Source organism: Eptatretus burgeri, chromosome 17 (assembly GCF_056783735.1).
Source record: "Eptatretus burgeri isolate ZD-2024b chromosome 17, Ebu_testis_v1, whole genome shotgun sequence".
NCBI classification, from domain to species: Eukaryota; Metazoa; Chordata; class Myxini; order Myxiniformes; family Myxinidae; genus Eptatretus; species Eptatretus burgeri.
Window position 1 is genome coordinate 16,871,608 of NC_140977.1, and position 24,871 is coordinate 16,896,478.

Consider the following 24,871-nt stretch of genomic DNA (forward strand, 5'->3'; position numbering starts at 1 on the left):
ACCTTTTGTCCGTCGCGGGATCGGCAACATCCACCGTGGGCGTTTCCGGACCGGGTTTCACTCCCGCAAGCGCGCACGCGGCGGTCTCGTGCGAAGCATGGCCCGAACCTCCCGCTCGCCACTGGGTAAACCCGGCGTGGTCCCCAATCCAGCTACGGCTGCTACCCAGCCTCTGTCCCTCTGTTGCCGTCTTCGTCTCCATTCAATCCACGCGCTCAAACTCCCGCGTGTTACGACGCTCACACACCATTCCATGACATTCACACTCGGAGACGTGGCTGCGTGCTCCCGCATGCCGACCGTCATCTCCCTTGCATACCGCTCTCACACACACGGTCTCTCTTGCACTTGGCCGTTCACTCACGCACAACATTTCACTCGCACACGTGGTTCCACTCACACCCGGCCTTCCACTCGCACAGGGGGTTTCACTCAGACACGGGGCCTCTGTCACACACACCCCTTCACTCACGCACGGTGTGCTGGGAAGCACGCACTCTGGCACACTCGTAAACACGCACACCTGCACAACCACACTGGCGATATGCGCCACCACTAGGGGTCCCGGGGTCTCCACACCCCCCAAGCTGCACGTGCACCCGTCCACAGCACTCGCCCCCTCTAACTCGCTTGACACGACCGAACCCACCTGGTCGCGATCAGCTCCAAGGGAGCATAGCGTCTCCCTCCATTCCTGAAGGAGGCTATCCGGCTGCTTGCACCGGGTCACGACACAGTCCACCAGCTCGCCCCCATTAAGCCTCGCTAACTCCATGTGTGTGTGCTCGTCTCTCACCCCGTCTTTATCGTGTAATCTCTCATCTATTTTTTCTATCTCCCGAGTCTCTGGCAATACTTCTCCCTTCTCTAGTTTTATTTGTGTCTCCTTTATTTGAGTTGGTCCAAGTTGTTCTTTCATTCGACGAGTGGTGTCGATCAAGTCCTGTACCACTAACGTTCCTCCTTGTGGTGATGTCACACATCCCACACTATTGCGCTGTTCCATTTCCTGGCTCCTTTTGAGTCGTTCATCCTCTCGGAGCTTTTTGAGTTGTTCGTTCTCTCTCCGGAGTTTTTCGATCTCCGTGGACTCAATTTTTGCTCTCCCCTCGAGCTGGTTAATTTCAAACTCGTATAGTTTTTGTTTTCTCTCCCACTGTTACTCATGCTTTTCAGTCTCCAATCTCATCGTTTCTTTCAATTGGCTTAGTTCCTTTTCCCGTTTCGTTCGTTGTTCTCTCATTATCTCTGCGTACCTCAACCTTGCTTTCTTTTTTAATTGTTCTTGTCTTTCTTTTTTAATTTCTTTCACCCCCTGTCCCTTATTCTCCAATCTCATAGTTTCCTTCAATTGGTTAACCTCAAATTCATGTTCTTTTTGTTTTCTATCCTATTGTTCCTCTCGTTCTTCCCTCTCCAATCTCGTTGTCTCCCTCAATTGTCTGATTTCTTCTTCCCGCTTCATTCGTTCTTCTTTGAGTCTTTTATTCCACTGTCTTTCTTGTTCCTCATTCTGCAATCTCGTTATTTCCTTCAATTGGCTGATTTCCTTCTCCTGTCTCATTCGTTCTTCCTTCATTACTCTTTCTTGTTCCTCATTCTTTAATCTGGCCTTCGCTTCCAGCTGTTCGATCTGGACAGTGTGGTTCCTTAACGTTTCATTCTCTGCTGTCGTTCTCTCCCTCAACATTCCAACTCGTTTTGTAATTCCGTCTCTTTGTTTTGGTGTTTCTGTAACTCAGAAGCTTTCTTTTCTAATTCCTTTCTCATTTTGCATGCCTCCTCACTCATTTCACACATTCTCTTGCTCATCTCCGCCTCACTTTCCACTGCTTTCCTCCTCAATTCGTCCCTTTTCCTATTGTTTTCCTTTAGTTCTTCCCACCATTCCTCTTCTTCTTTTATCGGCTTTTCGAGGCATTTTCTTTCAAACTGGCCGATCCTTACCTCTCGCTTCAGTTGTTCCAATTCATAGGTACTCAACTCTACTTTCCTCATTTCTCCCTCTAGTTCTTCAAACTGTCTTGACTTTTCCAATAATTCTTCCTTTAGTTGTTTTAATTCCAAATTGTGTTCCTTTTGTTTCTTTTCTAGCTTGGTTTTCCATTCTTCCTCCAATTGTTTCGGAAGCCCGCCCATGTCCGCCTGCCTCGCCTGCCATGACCACGTGGTTTGAAGCGGTGACTGAAAGCACTCACCTCGTGTCGTGCCGTTCATTGCGCTAAAAATAGCCACCTGCTCCGTGCCGCGCCGAGGTGCGATCGCGCCCCCATTGTGCGACTCCGTTTGCCGGCAAAGTCCGTGCTCAGTATATGGGGTTGAGCTCCCCCGTGGAATAAAATTACAAAAGGAACCGTCCCGGGCCATGGATTCCACATTATTACACGTATCTAATCCACCCGGCACCCGTTCGCCTTGAAAAGCCATCTTATTTCTCGGAATTAATTTTTTAAAACACTCGCAATTTGGTGGGAACGGTGGGGGGGGGGGGGTTTGCTTCGCACACCCCTGGTCCGACTCCCGTAAATTTAGTTGGAGACCGATGTGGATTCGAATCCCACACTCCTGTACACCAGTGTTACGAATTCTGGCCCGCCAGGCGTGCGAGCGATTGCGTAACTCCAATCGCAACCGCGTCGCCCACCGGATGGACAATTCAGTCGTGACCCTCCTGGAACTACCGCCAGGTGCCAGTCACGGGTGGGGGTTTATCCTCACCACGATTGTGCCAATTGCCCACCCGCGCAGGTTAGGGTTGCTCACCAAATTCGACCTACCTAAGTACCTGCGCGAGTAGTCAACCGGGCGATCGTACCTCGCCGCAGGTCGGCCTAGGACACGAACCGCTTAAGCGGTCCGTTCTGTGCTACAGTGATAACCGAGCGGTGTTATCGCCGACCTCGACGGATCAGATTCTCTTCTTTACCCGGGTGTTCAAAACCCACTACTAATTTATTCCGCGATTCAAGATGGCACTTTCAAAAGGGAAAAAGACAACGAACGGGATACATTTCACACAAGGGAATTTATTCAAGCAAGCACATATTACACACACAACACAAGCAAGGAATAATGCACGTATTTACAAGCAAGGCAAATCAAAATGAAACACGGATACAGGCAAGAAAGCAATGAAAGCAATACCACCGACTATAACTATTAGCAATTTACAGGCACTTACACAGGTTTACTTGTTGGACACGGTGCCACACACACACACACACACACACACACACACACACACGAAAAGACCTCCCTTTAGTGGTCGTCCAGTCTCTCTCCCACGACCGTCAGCGTGGTCTTGCCTGGTTCCGGCCTCCCATGCGGCCGGCGAACCCTCTCCGGCACCCCTTGTCCGGACGTGCAGGACCAACAGACAACCGGCACTGCTGCGCCTCCCGTCCGCGTCTCCACCAACAGGCCGCTCGCCGGACCAGGAGCGCAGGACCGAGAGAGGGAGAGAGAGAGAGAGCGCTGCACTGAGAAGGAGAGGCAGAGAAGGTTTCCGGAGCAGAGAGAGGGAGAGAGAGAGAGAGTGAGAGAGAGAGAGAGAGAGAGAGAGAGAGAGAGAGAGAGAGAGAGAGAGAGAGAGAGAGAGAGAGAGAGAGAGAGAGAGAGAGAGAGAGAGAGAGAGAGAGAGAGCTCGACCCTGGCCACCAAGTGAGAGGAGCACTCGACCCCGACAGAGAGAGCTCCTGGACCTCGTGCGCGGTCCGCCTTATATAGCGCGGGGAGCGAGCTCGACCCTGGCCACCGAGAGAGAGAGAGAGAGAGCTCGACCCTGCCCACCAAGAGAGAGGAGCACTCGACCCCGACAGAGAGAGAGAGTGACGTCGACGGCCCAGACAGAGAGAGCTCATGGATCAGAGAGAGAATGGCGTCGACGACCCAGACAGAGAGAGCTCATGGACGAAAGAGAGAACGGCGTCGACGACCCAGACAGAGAGAGCTCATGGACCAAAGAGAGAACGGCGTCGACGACCCAGACAGAGAGAGCTCATGGACCAGAAAGAGTGTGAGCCCCGCTTGCGGTCCGCCTAATATAGCGTGGAGCTCCGCCCTTCGCTCCTCCCTGTTTTCGGCTCCACCTCCCTTCGAGAAGGTTCCCGAAAAGGGGCGTTCCCTCACCCCGACCGCGTCACGCTGGTCATTCTCCAATCGGCGGCGAGCTGCCCTCCCCCTTTCCTTCACACCAAGCGCGGGGAAAAATAGGCGGGAAAAAATCTGTGCACCCAAAAGGGAACTCTTTTGGTTCCCTTTTTCGTTCGACGGTTTTCAACGCGGCTTGTTGCTTGCGTGGAGGTTTGTTCAAAATAACAATAGAAAAAAAACGGCTATCTCAAAGAGTCGCAGCCCGGTGAATCACACGAAATCCCTTTAAACAACGGTGGGGAACTATCTGCACATAAACTTAGCGTCATAACTGATCTAAGGACCCTTTATGGTGTATTGCAAATTTTCACAGCCGGAAAAATATTTTGTTTATGTTTTTTTCTCTTCTTCCAATTCTGTCTTTTAAGGCTTTCAGGTTTGATGAAGTGGAAAGGGGGAGTAAGAACTTTCCTGCACTTTCTTCCCAGAACTTTCTTGATATTGCTCTCATCAAGCACCATTCAACAAAGAATCACATTTATAGGTTGAGATCCCCAAGAGTCTTCTTGGTAGAAACCACATTTCAAGTCTCCAAAATAAACCCAACTTTCCAAGTCTCCAAGGTATAACCACATTCCTGTTGAGTTTCCAAGATATGTATCACATTGTGAGTTATCAAGCAAGAACCCACATTTCAAGTCTCCAAAATAAAACCAACATACAAAGTCTCCAAGGGATAACTCATTTCTTGATTTTTTCAAAATTTGTGAGTCTCCAAGTAGGCTGCATATTTAGAACCATCTTGGCAGAACCCTTTTTCCGAGTCTCCAAGGTAGTTATTTAAACCATCAAGGCAGAACTCATTTACTGATTTTTAAAAAAATTGTTGAGGTCTCCGAGGTCGGTTTCATATTTAAAACCACCAAGGATAACTCATTTACTGATTTTTAAAAAAAATTGTGAGTCTCCAAGGTGGGCTCCATATTTAGAACCATCTTGGCAGAACCCTTTTCCCGAGTCTCCAAGGTAGTTATTTAAACCATCAAGGCAGAACTCGTTTACTGATTTTTAAAAAAATTTGTGTCTCCAAGGTAAAACTTGTATTCTGGCTCATCAAGGTACAACTTGTTCAATGGGTATTGTCTTGATAACTCACAATGAGTACTATTGCGGTGAAACTCTTCTTCAGGATTTTGCTGGTCTCCAAGGTATAACTCTTTGGTTGGGTCATCAAGGTCGAGCTCATTCTGTGGGTCTTGGTCACTCGCAAGGTCTTCAACCAAATCGACAATTTCGCCCCAAGTTGTGGCAAAAGCAGTATTTTCGTTTTGTATTCCAGATACAATTTCCTGTGAGAGAAAATAATAATGTATTAATTCAGTGATTTAATTATTAAATGATTATCTGCTTGAATCAAACGCTGTAAATAGGAAAATAAAATCTTACCTCAACAGATAAGACGTTTGAATCCAGTTCATCAACTTGAAGGTTTAGTTCTATACAAGTAGTAGAACTCCAAGGAACTCCAAAGTCATCCCACTCAAGATCAGGACAGCAGTCCATTCTCAGTAAAAGTAAAAATATGTTTAAAATCAGTCTGGGTTTGAAGCCTTTATAGAGAAAGACTGGTGGGTGTGGTTTCCTTTTTCAAAATGGAGAATTCTTTAAAAATTCCCTGGGCAAGCCCAGGCAAGCCTTGTGAGTCAGATGTTAGAATGGAGAAATTTTTTTCAAAATGGAGAATTCTTTGGAAATTCCCTGGGCAAGCTCAGGCAAGCCATGTGAGTCAGATGTTAGAATGGAGAAATTTTTTTCAAAATGGAGAATTCTTTGGAAAATCGATTATGTATAATTGATGAAGAAAATCGATTGAGGTTTCCTTTTTCAAAATGGAGAATTCTTTGGAAAATCGATTAACAGGAAATGATGTGGAGTAGATGATCCTCACAAAAGAGGGTGGGGCTTAGTAAAAGTGGGCAGAGCTTAGGAAAAGTTGGCATGGTTCATAAAAAGTGGGCGTGGCTTATGAAAAGTGGACGTGGCTTAGGAGAAGTGGACGTGGCTTAAGAAAAAGTGGGCGTGGCTTATGCAAAAAATAATCTGTGGCTCAGGAGGTAGTCAAACAAGAGCATTGACAGAAGTTTATCATTTTATTTCTGCTCAACAAAGATATTTAGACCAAGAACTAAGCTCTAAAATAATATTTGTGCACATACTCGATGGCGATGAATGTATTCGGAAAATTAATTTATTACCTGAAGTAGAACATGATCAAATATTCATTGGCTCACTCTTTGAATGGAGTAAGTAATGGGGGAGAGATCCATCTCTTCTTTTGACCCCATGGACTGAGAGTGAGGGGGGTGGGGGGAGAGAAAATAATTCTCCTCTTTTGACCTGATGGGCCTTGAGCAAGAAAGCTTCCCCTATTAATTTGTATGAGGTTTTTTTGGGCCTTGAGACAGTGTCAATTTAACATGAGCTTGTATGGCAGAAAATCATTCTCCTCTTTTTGTCCTGATGGGTCTCGAGTCAGAGAGTTCTCCCTATACATTTGTATGGGGGAGAATGGGGGGGAGGAATTAGACTCCTGTTTAGGGGTTTTCGGGGATCAATTAAAAAGAGTTTTTCCCCTTCACCCCATTCATTTGCATGGTTGCCTTAGAAACCCCAAATATCTACTATTCACGAGGCCAACATGAGGCTTACACAACTCACCGTATAAAAAAATATTTATGACGTCATAGGTCACGTGATTTTGCAGCCATATTGTTTTGAAAAGAGAAATTTAAAAAATCTTCTCCAGAACGGCTGAAAAGATTGAGGCGAAACTTTACACACACATTCCCCAAGACATCCTTTTACATGTTCTCATACGAGCCTTGACAATGTATACAAAAAAAAACAAAGTTTGTTAATTTTTAATTTATCGGTCACATGGTTTGGTGGCCATATTGAATTTATTTACCCTAAACCTTCAAACATCTTCACCAGAATGTCTGGTCTGCTCAAGGGGAAACTTCACACATATTCTCCAAGGCAAGTGGATGTGTGTTTTTTTAATGGATAATTAATCGGTAACTTGGTTTGGCAGCCATATTGGATTGAAGAAAATATTAAATAACGTTTTCTTTGGAACCACTTACCCTATAGAAGCGAAACTTTGCCATTATCAACGAACGCCATGGCTGTATACATGGTAAAAATTATGATGTCACAAGTCACAAGATTTGGTGACCATCTTGGATAGAAAAACGCATCTTATCCGATTAACATGAAACTTTGAAAGCATGATCCACTACCCCAATGGAGTCAGAATATAAACTTATGGTGTCATTGGTTGCGTGGTTTGTCAGCCATATTGGATTAAAAATTAAAATATATAAATCTTCTTCTCCGAATCGGCTGAACATATTGAGAGGAAACTTTACATTTACACACATGTTCCTCCAGACATGCTTGAGTAAGTTTGTTAATTTCTAATTGATAGGTCACATGGTTTGGCAGCCATATTGAAAAAACCCAAAAACCCTCAAAAATCTTCTCCGGAACAACTGGTCAGATCGAGGGGAACCTTCACAAACATATTCTCCCAGAATAGGGGATACAAGTTTGTTCATAAATAATTGCTTGGTCACATGGTTTGGCAGCCATATTGAAAAAAACACCTTATCTGATTAACACGAAACTTAACAGGCGTGATCCACGACCCATTAGAGGTGGAATGTAAGTTTATGATGTCAGAGGTCACGAGGTTCATCAGCCAGATTGGATTGAAAATTAATGTATTAAAAAGTATTTTTCTCTGAAACTGCTGAACAGATCGAGGTGAAACTTTACCGGGATGACCGACTATCCATGATGAACAAAAAGTTCCAACCTCCTTTTGATGTGGGTCTCATGGTTTGGCAGCCATATTGGATTGAAGGAAAAATATTAAATAATGTTTACTCTGGAACTGCTGTATCATTCAGTGTGAACCTTCACAGTTATGATGACGCAGAAATGTGGAATGCAAGTTTTAAATTTCAATCCGATCAGCCACATGGTTTGGCAGCCATATTGGATTGAATTCAAATATTAAATAATGTTTACTCTGGAACTGCTGCATCAATCAATGTGAAACTTCAAAATTATGATCTACCAGACATGGGGACTGCACCTTTTGAATGTCAACCTGACCGGCCACAAGGTCTGGCAGTCAGAATGATTGAATTATTTGAATCTGAGACCTTTTCAGGTTTTCTTTTTTTTCCAGAAGGCTCACTTGGCTGTGACTGCATGCATTTGAGGGTACAAGAGTAGCAACTCAATTGATACCAATGATGGCCCCATGAAAAATGGTCATTATTATTTACATAATAGATTGATGGAACGTGGCCTGTTCCTCGGTGCATAACTTGTGAATCCCATGTCAAAGAGAAGTGTCAGGCCTCATTAGACTCAGGGGAATCCCGCTTTACCCTCTGCACTGATGGGGTCCACATACTTTGTGTTCAAGTTGTATAAACACCAATGCAATTTAAAACGACTATGTATTGAGGAAAAAGGGATAACTGCTTACGCAATAAATAGATTGAATGCGGTGTGTTACTCGGTTCACAACTCATCAATCCCGCATCACAGAGAGACGTATGGGAGGCTTCGTATTACTTGGTGGAGTTCCAGTTTGCCATGTGTACCCATTGTGACATGTCCCGTAGATTTATAACTTGGTGTTCAGGAAATCGAAATGACAATTCAAGTGATACCAACAATGTCCACAGGAAAAGGGTGACCTGCTTATGTCATGAATAGATTGAACACTTCGTGTTACTCAGTCTGTAACTCGTCAGTCCCATGTTGTATCAAAGGAGGGTGGTATCGAAGCCGGACATCTTGGTACTCGGTCATCACTTCCAGCAGTTATAAAGTGGCAGTTCTACTTTTATTTACATTGAATTATATACTTGTACACTGCAGAACACAATTTGCCTTCTTAATACTTCCACGAACATCCAGTTCTGCATAACATGGACCAGTGGTGTATAAGAGTGGCACATAAGGTTGCTTCTATCATGCTCAGCCTCCATATTTTTTGAGTAATCTTTAAAATCATTATTTTATTAAAATTGAAGGAGGGACTTGAACACTACGTGGGATATCGTGTTCCATGAACTCTCTCGTTGACTTTTGCAGTTTGTTTCACATGCATTTGTAAATGCTGTTAATTTTCAGGAATATGATTTATCACTGATAATTTACCACAAACAATGAATATCATGAGGAAAACCCAAACTTTCGCACAGCACTGTATATTTTCAGCAATAATATTTCTTTTTACTTTTCTGCAATAGAACAAACACATATGTACATATTTGCTTTCGTTTGTCAGAATGTTATTACAAGAATTGTGCAGAATTTGATTGTTGTTGTTTACAGGTCATGTGATGTTGTATTTACAGGTGGAACCATTGAATCTACAACGAAGACTGCACCTACTTTTACGAACGGCTCAGACACGCGCCTGCAGGACTTGCCAACTGAAACAAACAATAGGAATTTTAACGAACAGGCCAAACTGAATAATGAACTGCTTGCTGAGAATAATTTTCACAACATTCACAAAAGAAAGAAAACTGAGCATCAAAACAAATACAAAACTTGTGGAAAATCATTCAGTCAGTCATCCAACCTTAAAACGTATGTAACAATTCACAATGGAGAATGCCCACACAAATGTACAGTTTGTGGAAAATCTTTTAATCAGTCATCCACCCTTAAATCACACATGAGAATTCACAATGGTGAACGCCCGTACAAATGCACAGTTTGTGAAAAATCCTTCATTCATTCATCCAGCTTTAAAATACACCTGAGAATTCACAATGAAGAACGACCATACAAATGCACAAGCTGTGGAAAATCTTTTAATCATTCATCCACCCTTAAAAAGCACATGAGAATTGACAGTGGAGAATGCCCATACAAATGCTCAACATGTGGAAAATCTTTTAATCAATTATCCAACCTTAAATCACACGTGCTAATTCACAACGGAGATCGCCCATACAAATGTACAATTTGTGAAAAACCTTTTAATCTGTCATCCACCCTTAAATCACACATGACAATTCATAATGGAGAATGCCCATACAAATGCACAGTTTGTGGAAAATCTTTCAATCAGTCCTGTCACCTAAAATCACACATGAGAATTCACAATGAAGAACGCCCATACAAATGTACAATTTGTGCAAAATCTTTCAAACAGTCAGGTCACCTAAAATCACATGTGAGAATTCACAGTGGTGAATGCCCATATAAGTGCACAACTTGTGGAAAATCTTTTAAACATTCATCCAAACTGAAAACGCACATGATAATTCATAATGGTGAATGCCCATACAAATGCACAGTTTGTGCAAAATCTTTTAATCGGTCAACTCACCTAAAATCACATGTGAGAATTCACAGTGGTGAATGCCCATATAAGTGCACAATTTGTGGAAAATCTTTTAATCGGTCCAGTCACCTAAAATCACACGTGACAATTCACAGTGGAGAACGCCCATACAAATGCACAGTTTGTGGAAAATCTTTCAATCAGTCATGTCACCTAAAATCACATGTGAGAATTCACAGTGGAGAATGCCCATATAAGTGCACAATTTGTGGAAAATCTTTTAATCGGTCATCCACCCTGAAACGACACATGACAATTCACAATGGTGAGTGCCCGTACAAATGCACAATTTGTGGAAAATCTTTTCATCGATCACGCACCCTGAAAACACACATGGCAATTCACAGTGGCGTGTGCCCATACACATGCTCAAGTTGTGGAAAATCTTATATTTGGTCATCCAACCTCAAAACGCACATGAGAATTCACAATGGTGAAAGCCCATACAAATGCTCAATTTGTGGAAAATCTTGTATTAAGTCATCTGACCTCAAACGACATGTGAGAATTCACGATGGTGAACGCCCATAGAAATGCTAAAGTTGTGGAATATCTTGTAATCAGTCAACCAACCATGGAATATACATGGTAATACACAACACACAATGTCCACACAAATCACAGTTTGTAGAGAATCTTTCAATCAGTCATCTCACTTGAATAAGCACATGAAAATTCACAATGGAGATCAAGGAGATGACAAACAAAGAGAAATCGAGAATGTCCATACAAATGCAAAATTTGTGAAAAACCTTCATTAAATCATGTCAGACCATGAAACACTTTTTTTTGTTTTAATCTGTAGTCGAGGCTCGTGGAAGAGCTCGTATTTGTACAGTCTTTGGATCAGAATACAGCAGGACAAAAGGTCCACTTGAGAGGGGGAAACACCAACAGCAGAGTTTCAGTCCAAGATTGAGGTGGGCTTGGACAAACAATGGGTGTGGGGAGGGACGAGAGGCATTGGGATGAATAGGGTGAACAATACCGATGCAGAAGGAAAATCAAAGGCGGGAATACTGGAAATTTGGAAGGACGAGGGATTGGATAAAGAGGATATTCCAGTCCGAGTGATAATTTAAGAAGATCAGGAATAGGACTGGGCTGAGAACACAATTTGTAGAAAAAAACTTTAATCTATCATACCACCTGAAAAAGCACTTGAGAAGTCACACTCGACAATGTCCACACCGATGCACAATTCACACAAGATCTTTCACTCTATCATGCCTTAAAACACAGTACCACATGACACATTGGGTGATGGCATTACCCACTGGATGATCATTCATCCCCCCTACAGTGATGCGCGTGCATATATATATACACACACACACACACACACACACACACCGAATAATTTTAATTGTTAGTAAACTTGGACATGCAATCCTGTAAAAAATTTTATCTGCCCTCTCCCCCTCTGAAAGTCGCTCTCCCCAAAGCCTTCACCCCTCTCCTCCCCCAACCCAAAGGCATCAATCCCCTCCCCCCTTCCAAATCTGTCCCATTTTTAGGTCATTTCTATCATCTCAGTGGAGATGACTTAATAAAGCCAGTCTAGAAGTCTGTCCGTACGTCCGTCCGTACGTCCCTCCATCCACAATCAAACCGAGTGGAGACAAATAACCAATAGCGGAATGGATAGAGGTCGATGAGACATGCACAACGATATAAAGTTTCAAGGTCGTCCAAGGTCGAGGTCAAGGTCACGAGGCTGTCTCGAGATGGGGGTGGGTGGTTTTGAAACCCGGAAGTGGAGCGTACGTACTTTATGAACTGCCCCTATTCCAGTCTGGCACAGAGTTAATTTCGACCTCTGGCAGAGATGACCCGCACTCCCGCTCGGGGGTATTTTTACTCCTCATTTTACACTGAAGGGAATGGAAGGCATGGCAATTGTGGGAAGGCATGGCAATTTTACATAACTTATGGGGAAGGCATAGCGATTGTGAATCTGACGTCTTTGACTTCGCATCAATAACATGGCGGCCGTAATGTAGAAATTGTGGGTGGAGTCAGGCGAACTGTCCAAACAATGGGTGGAACCATGCCATCTGCACAGATGGATGCATGGGTACTTTTGGAGAACATACATGAAAAGTAATAATGGTGAGTTTGTGAACAATTGCCCAATTTGTGGAAAATCCTTCAAGCAATCAGCATATGTTGATACACACAGGAATCAGTTGTATCAAAAGGGAGGCTTTGACACAGTAATGTTTACCATTTCTCAAAGTAGCAATATTTGCTCGCTTACGCTCACTCATATTTATCCCTTTCAAACTGGTACACATTACTTCGTCAAAGCCCTCCCTTTTGACACTACTCCCCCTGTCGGGGGCTGGGCTTCGCCCCCTTTCATATGATCATTTATTGAATCAAAGTGAGTACTCATGCAGAGATACTATAAATATTTCTGTTTTATATTCAGGAATAACTTCATTTATTCATCAATTAAAAATAATGCAGCGGTAAGCCCGTTAAAACCCCCAATGCCATTATTTATTAATACCTATACTTTAAACCCAAAAGGTAATGTATTTACTCCATCACTCATGATATGTCTTGTATCATCAAATGCTGTTCGAGCTTTCTTACAAACAGTCTCTGAGAATATATTGTGTTTATTACTCCGAATAAGATTCATCTCTCTATAAACATCCTTTCTCTTCCATATACATTCAAGGTAATGTTGAAAGTTCATGGTCTCTTTTAATACACTCTGCTCAACAAAGATACTTAAAGGACTAAAGGAGAGATGAAATGACAAACCTCTCTTAATGCTCTTGTCTGAGCATATTTTGGAACCACTACATTGAACTTATATAGAGAGTCAATGAGTATTGATGATCTATTTTATAAAATTATTTTGTCGCGCTCATCTGTCATAAAATATTTTCCATGCTCGATCCTTTTTTCTCAAACACGAACACATTCGGACAGTTCCACTGGGTGCGGCTGCAAAACAGGAAAAGAGAACAATGGGTAAGCAAGCCTGGGAAAATTTCCAACTTGAGAAATGCTTTTTTTCACTTCCTCGAACATGCCATATAAGTGAGGCAATCTAAATAATTATATCCAACGAAGATAGACGACAATTTGCTTCGTGATCCAACGGACATGGACCATTGTTCATCCGATAAAGAATATGACTCATCACAACATTGGTAAGTTTCATTCATGATTAAACTGCTCATGTAAACCTGTATAGTGCGTGCATGAAATTGCTTTTCAATTTGATTGTGTATGATTAAATATATAAATATTATTTATTTTCCCTCTTTTTACAGCATTTCAAACTCACTCGTCGATGAGGTGAATTGGCATGCAAATGCTATTTTGAAGGAATGCAGGCTCTGAATGATGTCCTGACAGAAATCTCGTTCGTTTGTCAGGTATTTCACAACGACCTCATTTTATGCATGACGAACTTGCCTCTGAGACCTTCGACATCACAGAATTTACATAATGTTTTAATGTCAAGGTATTTCACATAATAAAATACAATGATGTTGAATTTCAATGTTCTTTGAAGATTCACTGGCAAGGTATTTGCACAAAATAAAATAAAATTATGTTAAATGAGACTGCCTGTGTTTCCTGTTTTTCCAGTGTTAATCACAAAGAAAGTGCAGACGTGTTGCCGCTTGGTCCAAACAGTCATCAGAGGCTACCCCAGGTAATGAATTATTCATCTCTCTGATTGAAGGTAATACATGAAAGTTAGGATTTATTATCTTGCCAAAACGAAGTTTTTGCAAGATATGTTAGTCAGCTTGTATGTTTTTTTTTTTTTGTCTGTAATCACGTATCGATCACTCTGCAGAGCACAGTTATCATTGGAAATTTTTGTAACTTCGCATATCAGAGTCCTATTGAGGTCCCTTTCAGCGCATAAAATTTTCAAGGTCAAAGGTCAAGGTCACTTTGTCGCAAATCAGGGGAGTCGACGAAACCCTTATTTTTTGAGTAATTTTGATCGGATCGTCTTCAAACTTCATGGGAATATAGTTCATTGTCTGGCGCTCAGCTGATTAATTTTTGGTGGCGATCGGCCTTGACCTTCATGGATAGCACTGGAGGTCGAAAGTTTTTGACCCCAAGGTCAAATTTTGAAATCTTAGATACCATACCGAGTAATACCTCATATGAAAGCACTTGATAAGTGCTTTCCAGATATGTCAAAAGTTTGACGCTATGACGTCATTTGATGACGTCATGACGAAAAAACGGATTTTTCATGAAAATTTTATTTCCTCAGTTCTCATCAAAATCTCTTGATATTTCATGTACAACGGTCCTGGAGAGATACCATTAACCGTACGAAAATATAAAGGTCAAGGTCACAAAAAGGTCAAGCATCAAGGTCGACGAAACCCTTATTTTTTGAGTAACTTTAATCGAATGATCTCCAAACTTGGTGGGTATGTAGGATGTGGAATGGCACTCAGCTGATTAATTTTTGGTGGTGATCGGCCTTGACCTTCAAAGTCATCTTGAAGGTTATTCATTTTTTTACCCTAAAGTCAAATTGTCAAGTTTCAGTTACCATATCATGTTGTACCTCAAATGAAAGCCCTTGATGAGTTCTTTCCAGACATATAACGATTTTGACGATGTGACGTCATTTGACAAAGTTATGACGAAAAAACTGCATTTTTCATGTATACTGTATTGCTTAAGTTCACATAAGAAACTCTTGTTTAGGTCACTCTGTATAGCACAGTTCTCATTGGAAAATCTTGTGGGTTTATACGTAGTTGTCTTATTGGAATACCTTGCATTGTACATAAAGGTCAAAGTCAAGGTCAAAGGTCAAGGTCACTTTGATGTCAATTAAAGAGGTTGACGAAACCCTTACTTTTTGAGTAATTTTAATCGAATCAGCTCAAAACTTTACAGGAATGTAGTATGTGGTCTAGCGCTAAGCTGATTAGTTTTTGGTAGCGATCGGCCTTGACCTTCACGGTTCGCTCTGGAGGCTGAAACTTTTTTGCCCCAAGGTCAAATTTTGAAATCTTAGATACCATAAGGAGTAATACCTCATATTAAAGCCCCTGATGAGTGCTTTCCTGATATGTCAAAAGTTCTAACGCTATGACATTATTTGATGACGTCATGATGAAAAAACGGATTTTTCATGAAAATTTTATTTTCTCCTTTCTCATCAAAATCTCTTGATAGTTCATGTATATGTGTCCTGGAGACATACTATCAACCATACTAAATTGTTAAGGTCAAGGTCACAAAAAGGTCAATAATCAAGGTCGACGAAACCCTTCATTTTTAAGTAACGTTGATCGAAGGATCTCTAACCTTGGTGGATATATAGGGTGTGGTTTGGCGCTCAGCTGATTAATTTTTGATGTTAATCGGCCTTGACCTTCAAGGTCAACCGAAAGGTCATTTTTTGAACCCTAAGGTCAAATTTTCAAGTTTCAGTTACCATATCGAGTAGTAACTCAAATTAAAGCCCTTAATGAGGGCTTTCTAAACATACAACTATTTTTACGATGTGACGTCATTTGACGATGTTACGCCGAAAAACTGCATTTTTCATGTATTTTGCATTGATTTAGTTCACATCAGAAACTCTTGTTTAGGTCACTCTGTATAGCAAATTTCTCATTGGAAACTCTTGTGGGTTCATATATGGTTGTCTTTTTGGATTACTTTTCAGTGCACTTAATGGTCAAAGTCAAGGTCAAATGTCAATATCACTTTGAAGTCAATTATGGAGTTAGATGAAACCCTTCTTTTTGAGTAATTTTCATCGAATCATCACCAAACTTTGTGGGAATTTAGTAAATGGCTTAGCGCTCAGTTTATTAGTGTTTGTTTGTGATCGACCTTGACCTTCAGGGTTAGCGCCAGAGGTCGAACATATTTGACCCCAAAGTCAAATTTTCAAGTTTTAGGAACCATATCCTGGAGTACCTCAAATTGAAGTTCTCGATGAGTGTTTTCTAGATATGTCAAGCTTTAGCCATTATGACGTCATTGGGTAACGTTATTAGGCAAACACGTATTGTTCATGGTCACTCTGTAAAACGATTATCATAGGAATCTCTCGTAGGCAGATATTCCTCAAGGAGTTGCTCCTCGTGGATAGCAGTTCTGTTCACCTCAGTGTGACCTTAAATAAGTCACTCATGTTCACATTTTGGCAAGATACTGGCCACCCTGGGGGTGACATTGGTTCATTTATTTATTGACAACACGATATACTCCGACACCTCCTTAGGTATTCACAGGTGTGTCATATAATATAAATACGTGTGTGTGTTTGTGTGTGTGTCTTAACAAGAAATAAATACTCAGATGAGTCAAGACCCCTCACTCTCTCACTCAAACAAAAATTATATCATAAAATCTTTTGGAGATATTTCAATGTGTAATACATTGCATGTTTTAAGTATTAATTATAAATGCTTTGCTTCCAATAACTTAATTCTTAATTACAAAAAAGGATAAAGGTTGTGTAAAAAGAGGGGAGGGGGTGGGTGCGCTCCCCCAATGACCCACCACACCCCTTCATCCCATCCCTCCCCTTCCCGTGTGTATGTGGGGAAGGGTGGGGTGGATGAATGGTTGTGGTGGGTCAAAGGTGGGGGTGCACAAGGGGAGGGGTCGGATGAATGGGTATGGCTTGTGTGGGTGGAGACAAAGAATGGGGTGGAGCATTTTTAAATTAAATAAACACCTTGTGTGTGGGGAACTAATAAACTAATCATTGTATGATGGATGTGGATGTGATGTATGTGAGTGTGGTTTGGGGGTGTGGCTGTGGCTTGCATAGGCGTGGTTTGTGTGGGTGGAGTCAAAAAGTGGTTGGGTCAAAAAAGGGGTGGAATCAATTTTTGCATTTTTTTTTTCAATTTATTATCTTTGTCTTTTGCAATTCCTGTGAGTAAAATGAACCTAAAATCTCTTCTCCTTTTAAATAACATAATTTGTAAGTCAAAGGAACTGTATTATTACATCAACAATTAAAAAAAATTAATTTGTCCATCGCTAAAGGCCCTGTCACACCTTGACATTTTAGCCAGTGTATGGCAAGGTCTCAAAATGTATGTAAAAAAAAAAGTATGAACTTGATGTTTTTTTAAAGTTTTGGACATATAATAACGTGTTGGACGAATGCATAATGTATTAGTAACGTACATAGAACGTTTTAATCACACATTGATAATTTATACCAACGAATGCTGAGCGTGTTGTTGGCGTTCACAACCTATGCCCAAAGATAGTCTAACTTATGCATAGCGCGGCAGCGTATCGCCGACGATCACGTGGCGTAGGCTATTCATAGGCTGCGGCTCGACGATTCAAATCATAACCACACTAGACATCTAAGTGTGAAGCCGCTGTCACACCTTGACGTTTTAGCCAGCGTATGCCGACGTATGAAAAATTTGCCGAACCAAGCTGGCACACATCGAATACGTTATGGGTAAGTTTTGTATACGTTAATAGCATGCTGGCATATATCGTAGTATGCTGGCGTACGTCGTCATACGCCAAGTACGTCGAGAAATTTTCAGCATGTTGAAAATTTCTCGACGTACTCGACGTATGACACACATTCCACATACGCTGGCATAAGTTGTAGGCACGCTACGCGATCGTTGACACACGTTATTTGTAAGTTACTCATAAGTCGAAACACGTCGAGGTAATGTTTAGCATAACCGAAACTTAATTTTTATCCTATGAGTAACGTGCTTTGAACCTTTGAGTAACGTGCTTTGAACATATGTGTCACGTTTCTCCAACGCACATTGACATATGTAGACGTATTTGATTGACGTCTTCCGGACAACCACAGAACTTACTGAACGTGTTTCTAACTTACAGCTATCGTATAATGGCGTTTTGCCAGCGTTTAGGGGAATTGGTATATAAAAATGGGCTTCACAGGAGGAACCCGTCAGTGTTCCAGACTCCATGTTTTTTTTTTTTTTTTTTTTGGGGGGGGGGGGATCACGGCAACAAAAGGTTGAGAACCACGAAGCCAGACATTACCTCGACGTGTTTCGACTTACGAGTAACTTACAAGTAACGTGTGGTCGACGTGTGTCAACGATCGGGTAACGTGCCTACAACACATTACTCATAGGTTAGAAATAAGTTTCGGGTACGCTAAACATTACCTCAACGTGTTTCGACTTATGAGTAACTTACAAGTAACGTGTGTCGACGTGTGTCAACGATCGCGTAACGTGCCTACAACTTATGCCAGCGTATGCGGAACATGTGAGTCATGCGCTGGCATAGGTCGGAAAATTTCAAGCATGGAAATTTGTCTAACAGCTCGGCTAACTACGACTTATGCCAGCATACTACGACATATGCCAGCGTACTACGACATATGCCAGCGTACTATGACGTATGCCAGCATGCTCTTAACGAATACAAACTTACCCTTAGCGTATTCGACGTGTGTCAGCGTTTTAGCCCAATTTTGCATACGTCAGGCATACGTTGGCTAAATCGTCAAGGAGTGACAGGGCCTTTAGCTTAACCTTTTTCAAAATGAGATTTCCACCTGTATATTCTTACTATATCACCAACTTTGAACTTTGGCGTTCTCAGATTAATCTCTTTTTCATATTCTAATTTTGTAGATGAAAATTTTGTATATTTTGTACATATAATTTTGCATATTGGCTTTTAAATGCAACCATATCCAAAATGGGTTCTTTATTACCATTGCTTTCACACACCTTTTGGTAAGACTAGAATGCTTCAGCATAATCATGTTTTTTCCAAATCAATTTCCAATCTATCTCATGGATAAAATGTTCCATCCAGAGAAACGCAAAGTTTTTCTGACCTGAGCATTATCACTCAATGCATTATTCTTATCAGTGGCAGTTTCTCCATCTGGTTTCTTAAAAATGAGCCACAGATATCATGGTTTTCCTTCCAGAACACCCAAATTCCATATGCAAGTGGTTTGGTTCAGTTTAACGTTTTGACATCTTCTTTTAAGGTATGATACATTTAGTGGTTTATTTGAGTTAAGTATTCCATTCAACATCTCTTCTGTTTTAAGATTAGGAGTAGATCACTAATATACCAACTCATTTCATCAATAACAAATTTATTCTGAGCACCAAAAGCATGAGCAATGCCAAAAAGCAATCTGTTTTCATTATCATTCCTTTGCAGTTGAAATCTAATTTTAAGTCCAGACAGAACTTCATCATAATCACAAAATCCAAATATACCTTTAAGAGGAATTGCCACGGTAAAACTATTATCAGCTTTTGTATCATCATTATACATTCCTTTTCTTTGACTATAACTGCTATCTGCATTTGTTCCCGTTGTTATATCAGGAATAAATCCTTTGACAACACACCCATGCAATCACAAAATGAATATAGTGTAAATTTCATCATTTCAGATGTTGCAGAAACATAATCAACCGCTTCAACTTCTTGTGTTTCAATATGCAAACGAACACTATCAAACATTTTCCAGAAGAAATAATTTACGACTGTAGCGTTTGTGTTATTCCCAGCCTTTGTGAATGTAAATTTACACAACAATTTCGGATAGATTCAAATAAGTTTGTGGATTATTTCAAAACTTATTGTTCCATTTGTATTCCAGTCTGTTCCTGTTAGAGCATTTACCTTGAAGTAGTTTTCTTTTTTAGTAGAGTTTGAGATGATAATGGTATCATCCAAATCATAGATACCATCAATGGCTTCCATACTTGTATTTATTGAGGAAAAAAACATATCTTAAAACTTTTGAAACCCTGATCCAAGTGTTTGAATTATTTCTGTTGTTCTTGGGGAGACAACTGAGTTTTGCCTTTCTTAAATTCTTTTATTGCTTGCAATTTATGGGATTCCTTTTGGCATCTTTTATACTCTTTATGGCACCCTCTACATTTCCCACAGCAGAAGCAGTTGATCCAATTAGGTCTTTATGTTTAAGAATAGTTGAAATTGTACCGATTACAGTATCAATTATCCCATCTCCTTTTTTTCGAAATTGATGTCCTACACCCCATTGTCTCTTAGGTTTATAGTATCCTCTACCAAGATTCATACCTTCACCCTAATAGAATGGGGAAAGGAACATCCCATCCCCTGTAATTATTTTACATTTCCCAAACTCGTGCTTCCTTACAATAACCATGGTATTTATTTATTGGAAAACTTCACGTACATAAATTCCGATGGATATAATTTCTCCATTAAAATAAATTATGCAATTATCTTGGTCGGTTATCCTAAAATATAAATTCAATATGGAACCAAAAAAATCTGGACCATCGACCCGTGTCTGAAAAAACCATATACAGAGTAAATTTTAGGATAACCGACCAAGATAATTGCATAATTTATTTTAATGGAGAAATTATATCCATCGGAATTTACGTACGTGAAGTTTTCCAATAAATAAATACCATGGTTATTGTAAGGAAGCACGAGTTTGGGAAATGTAAAATAATTACAGGGGATGGGATGTTCCTTTCCCCATTCTATTAGGGTGAAGGTATGAATCTTGGTAGAGGATACTATAAACCTAAGAGACAATGGGGTGTAGGACATCAATTTCGAAAAAAAGGAGATGGGATAATTGATACTGTAATCGGTACAATTTCAACTATTCTTAAACATAAAGACTGAATTGGATCAACTGCTTCTGCTGTGGAATGGAATAAGAATAAATACAACATTTTCATTCAGTGCATACTCAACCATCATTATAAGCTCCTTCACTCAAATCACATTGAAATATTTCCGAATTTATGCCTGAGGATATTTTAATGACATTATCACTGTAAAACGTCCCATTAGTTTCAATCTTCTTTGAGGAGAAACCCAATAACTTTCTAAATGGATTATCAATTGTGAAATCACAATTGTGTGTGAAAACGACACACGATTATCAATTGTGAAAATGGACAGCGCAGGTAGGACGGTTTGGAGACAAAGTGAGAGAGGCGAGATTGAGATGGTTTGGACATGTGCACAGGAGGGAAACGGAGTATATCGGGAGAAGGATGTTGAAGATGGAGCCGCCAGGCAGGAGGAGAAGAGGAAGGCCAAAGAAGAGGTTCATGGATGCGGTGAGAGCGGACATGCGGGTGGTTGGAGTGTCAATGGAAGATGTGGAGGATAGAGTGAAATGGAGACGGTTGGTCCGCTGTGGCGACCCCTAACGGGAGCAAGCCGAAAGAGGAAGAAGAAGAAGAAGAATTGTGAAATCAACCTTGTAGTTATTTTTTAAGTTTCATCATTGGTTTTGAAGTATGTTTTTGAATATCTATAACAATATTTTTTTGGTTCATCACCCTGTTCTTTCATAAGGTGAGCAATTTTGGAAGATGTTTGAGAAATCTCAAATGCTCCGGGTGAAACTGTTTTTGTTTTGTAACTGCTTCCCGGATTATAATTAACTTGTCACTTTTCTCTGTGATATTAAACAAGGTATTATAAGTTTCCATGGACAATAAAGATGCTTCATATTCTTTTGTTGTGTCAAGTTGTAGTTGGTACGGGAACAAATTTGGGTGATCACTCATTGTGAAATTAAAACTAAGGAATGTGTTTTTCATTTATAAGTTTTGAAAAGTCTATGTATAATTATTATAAATCTTTTTTTATTTTCTGAAACACCATACTTGTTCAATAGTCTTGAAAAGAAGATAACTTAAATCATTTTTCTTCCAACATTCAGTGCCAGTAATTCCACCATTATCTGATCTATAAATATATATACTTCTTTATCACCGGGCGTAGTGGCGTGCGCCTGTAATCCGGCTACTCGGAGCCTTGGGCTGGAGGATCGCTTGAGGACGGGAGGTCTGCGCTGGGCCGGCCTATGAGAGGGTGTAGAGCAGCGCGGAATCATGGCGAAACCCAATCCTTATCCCTGTGTCGTAAGAGCTGACCAGGGTTGCGTCAGAAGGGCATCCGGCATAAAACCTATGTCAAATCAGTATGCGGATCATAACGGATGACCCGCTGTGGCGACTCCTAACGGGAGCAGCCGAAAGAAGAAGAAGAAGATATATACTTCTTTATCGTCTTTCAACAATGAAAAATAATTCATTTGCATCTGCAATTGATGATATTTTTCAATTTCATCATTAGAGAGAATTAAACTCATTTAACATGGGATAAAATATTTTTGTATTGACATTTATTAATTATTTTCTTGTTTATGAACTGGTCTAAAATGGCTGATGATTCATTAAAACAATTGTTATTTCTAGCCTTCTTACTGTCGAAAAACATTAACAGTCTATTAACTTATTATGATTGGTCATTTGGAAGAACACTAACACCTGAACCAAGCCTACTTAAAGCCTCAATAATGTGTTTCTCCTTTTCATTCTTCCTTCCTTAACTGGCAACAGAAACTCCATAATTAAGCGAGTTAGTAAATCAATATGTACTCTGTCATCCTCATTTTTTATATCCAATGGTTTATCAAAATACTTTGATTCACCCTTCACAGTTGAACCTTGTCTTCCATCTTTTGTAAGAAGAAACATTAATCTCGGAGTTAATTTAACAGGTTTCGAACAGAACTCAAGAACCTGAATTCATCATTAAATATCAATCCCTTTTCATGAACAAGATGGGGCATTCCATGTCAAGTGTACACACCCTCCCAACACTAATACCTCATTTTCTCCCCATATGTTGGTCATTTATTCACTTGGGTGAAAAACTCAAAATACCAACTTTTACACCTGTGGGCCCATCGGGGCCCATTTTAGGTGCGCCCCCAAATTTGGGAACCCCCGGCTGCCCCACAATCTTCCAGAGGCCATATCACAGGTTGTAGTGGTCCGATTTGGCTGATCTTGTTATCAAAATGCTCGTAAAAGCGAGATATTTCGAATCGCGTAAAGTAAAATCACTCCGAAACAATAATTCAAAAAGTTATAGTTTGGGGTGTCCTTTGACCTTGGGCCCCCGCTCCCCAGCCAAACCGACAGTCCCGATTTTTTCGTGTGAGAATACCCCTTCATATAATCCAACACCTCAGCATAAATGAAAATGGGATCTCAATGGGTTCAAGTGTGATGATGGTTTTATTGTTCGGGGACTCGGGTGCTGGATACATAATACATCGCACAATATTTGAACACAAGATTTCCAATACACTATATCACTATATTGTACATAAATTTTCCACATGCACATGCAGGAACTGGAAGTGATACTGGTATGAGTAAGAGTTTTTTCCGAGCATAATATAGTCAAGATTTTTTGCCAACCAATGTTTTATTTGACAGCTGTGTTTCTTTTTTACTGATTGTGTAGGTTCTACCTGTAGCAGTTTTTGGTTCTACGGAAAGAAGTATATCAGAATTGTCTAAAATGCAGTGATCTTCAATGTCAGGAAAAAAGAAACTATTTGCGGGCCCGTTTGGATGAAGAAAATTCACTTTCACTTCATGAGTGTCCTGAAAGGCTTCCATGATGCAGGCAAGCCATCATTTTCCATCATAGTGCACTGTGACATAACCTGAGTTTCCCGTTAAAAGTTGGTGTAGATTTTTAAATCGCTGATTCGATACGGTGTTCCTCGCTCAGGCTGAATTCACGTACTTGAAGAGCAGTTTCAGAAATAGGGATGAAAGCATGAAGTTTTTGAGTTCCAGCTATGGTTTTGACTGTTCTTAACCTTTCTTCCAGATTTCGTTCTTCCTCGTCATACGCCTCTTGGATTCCTTAACCGAACTTCATTTCATTCAAACCATTTTTAGCAAAGGTGAAAAGATCTTTTGGAGAAATAATTTGACTGTTGTAAGGTCTATGCAGGCTCTCACGTGTTGCTTCTCGTTTGACTGTACCTCCCACGCCATCTGAAGGGCCCTTGCCATAACCTGTGGCAAAAAAATGCCATTCTGCTTCAATACCATACACTGATTTGTGAGGACATAGGTTTATGAAGGCTTTGCAATTCTTATATTGGCCAGCACAACCGTCTGAGAAATAATAAAGTTCCTTTACATTTTCAAAGCTAGATTTCAAGTGTTCAATGAGCATTCTTTGGAAGAGGTGGACTGAGACAACGTCGTGAGTATTGCATTCTGATATAATCGTGAACGAATCGTGGTTTAATTTGCCATCGTCCGATTTGAACTAGTAAACCCAGGGGTGAATTGTCACTTGAGAGCAGTTCCAATGGAATCCTTGGGCCGCATCCTGTACGACAAATGAATAGTCCTCTGAGAAGTCTCCAATAATGACAAATTCTCCTTCACCGATTTCGTCTTTCTTATTTTTCAGAAACTGAGATTGGGCCTTGGCAATGAAGTTGTGTCTCACTAATTTCACCGTGCGT

The 24,871-nt window shown here is 40.8% G+C and overlaps 1 protein-coding gene across 2 annotated transcripts in view; it reads left to right on the forward strand.

Annotated features, from left to right (window-relative positions):
- LOC147009414 (uncharacterized) overlaps positions 1 to 11,317 on the forward strand; it is a 94,124-nt gene extending 82,807 nt beyond the window's left edge. The window contains exon 10 of one of the 2 annotated variants that reach the window (XM_085861852.1): positions 9,758 to 11,317. In XM_085861852.1, the coding sequence (XP_085717978.1) occupies positions 9,758 to 11,068 (1,311 nt within the window). In that variant the 3' untranslated portion in view covers positions 11,069 to 11,317. Of the gene's footprint in view, positions 1 to 9,536 lie in introns of both variants that reach the window. The other variant, XM_085861850.1, reaches the window with a different exon arrangement.
- Positions 11,318 to 24,871: the final 13,554 nt, after the last annotated feature.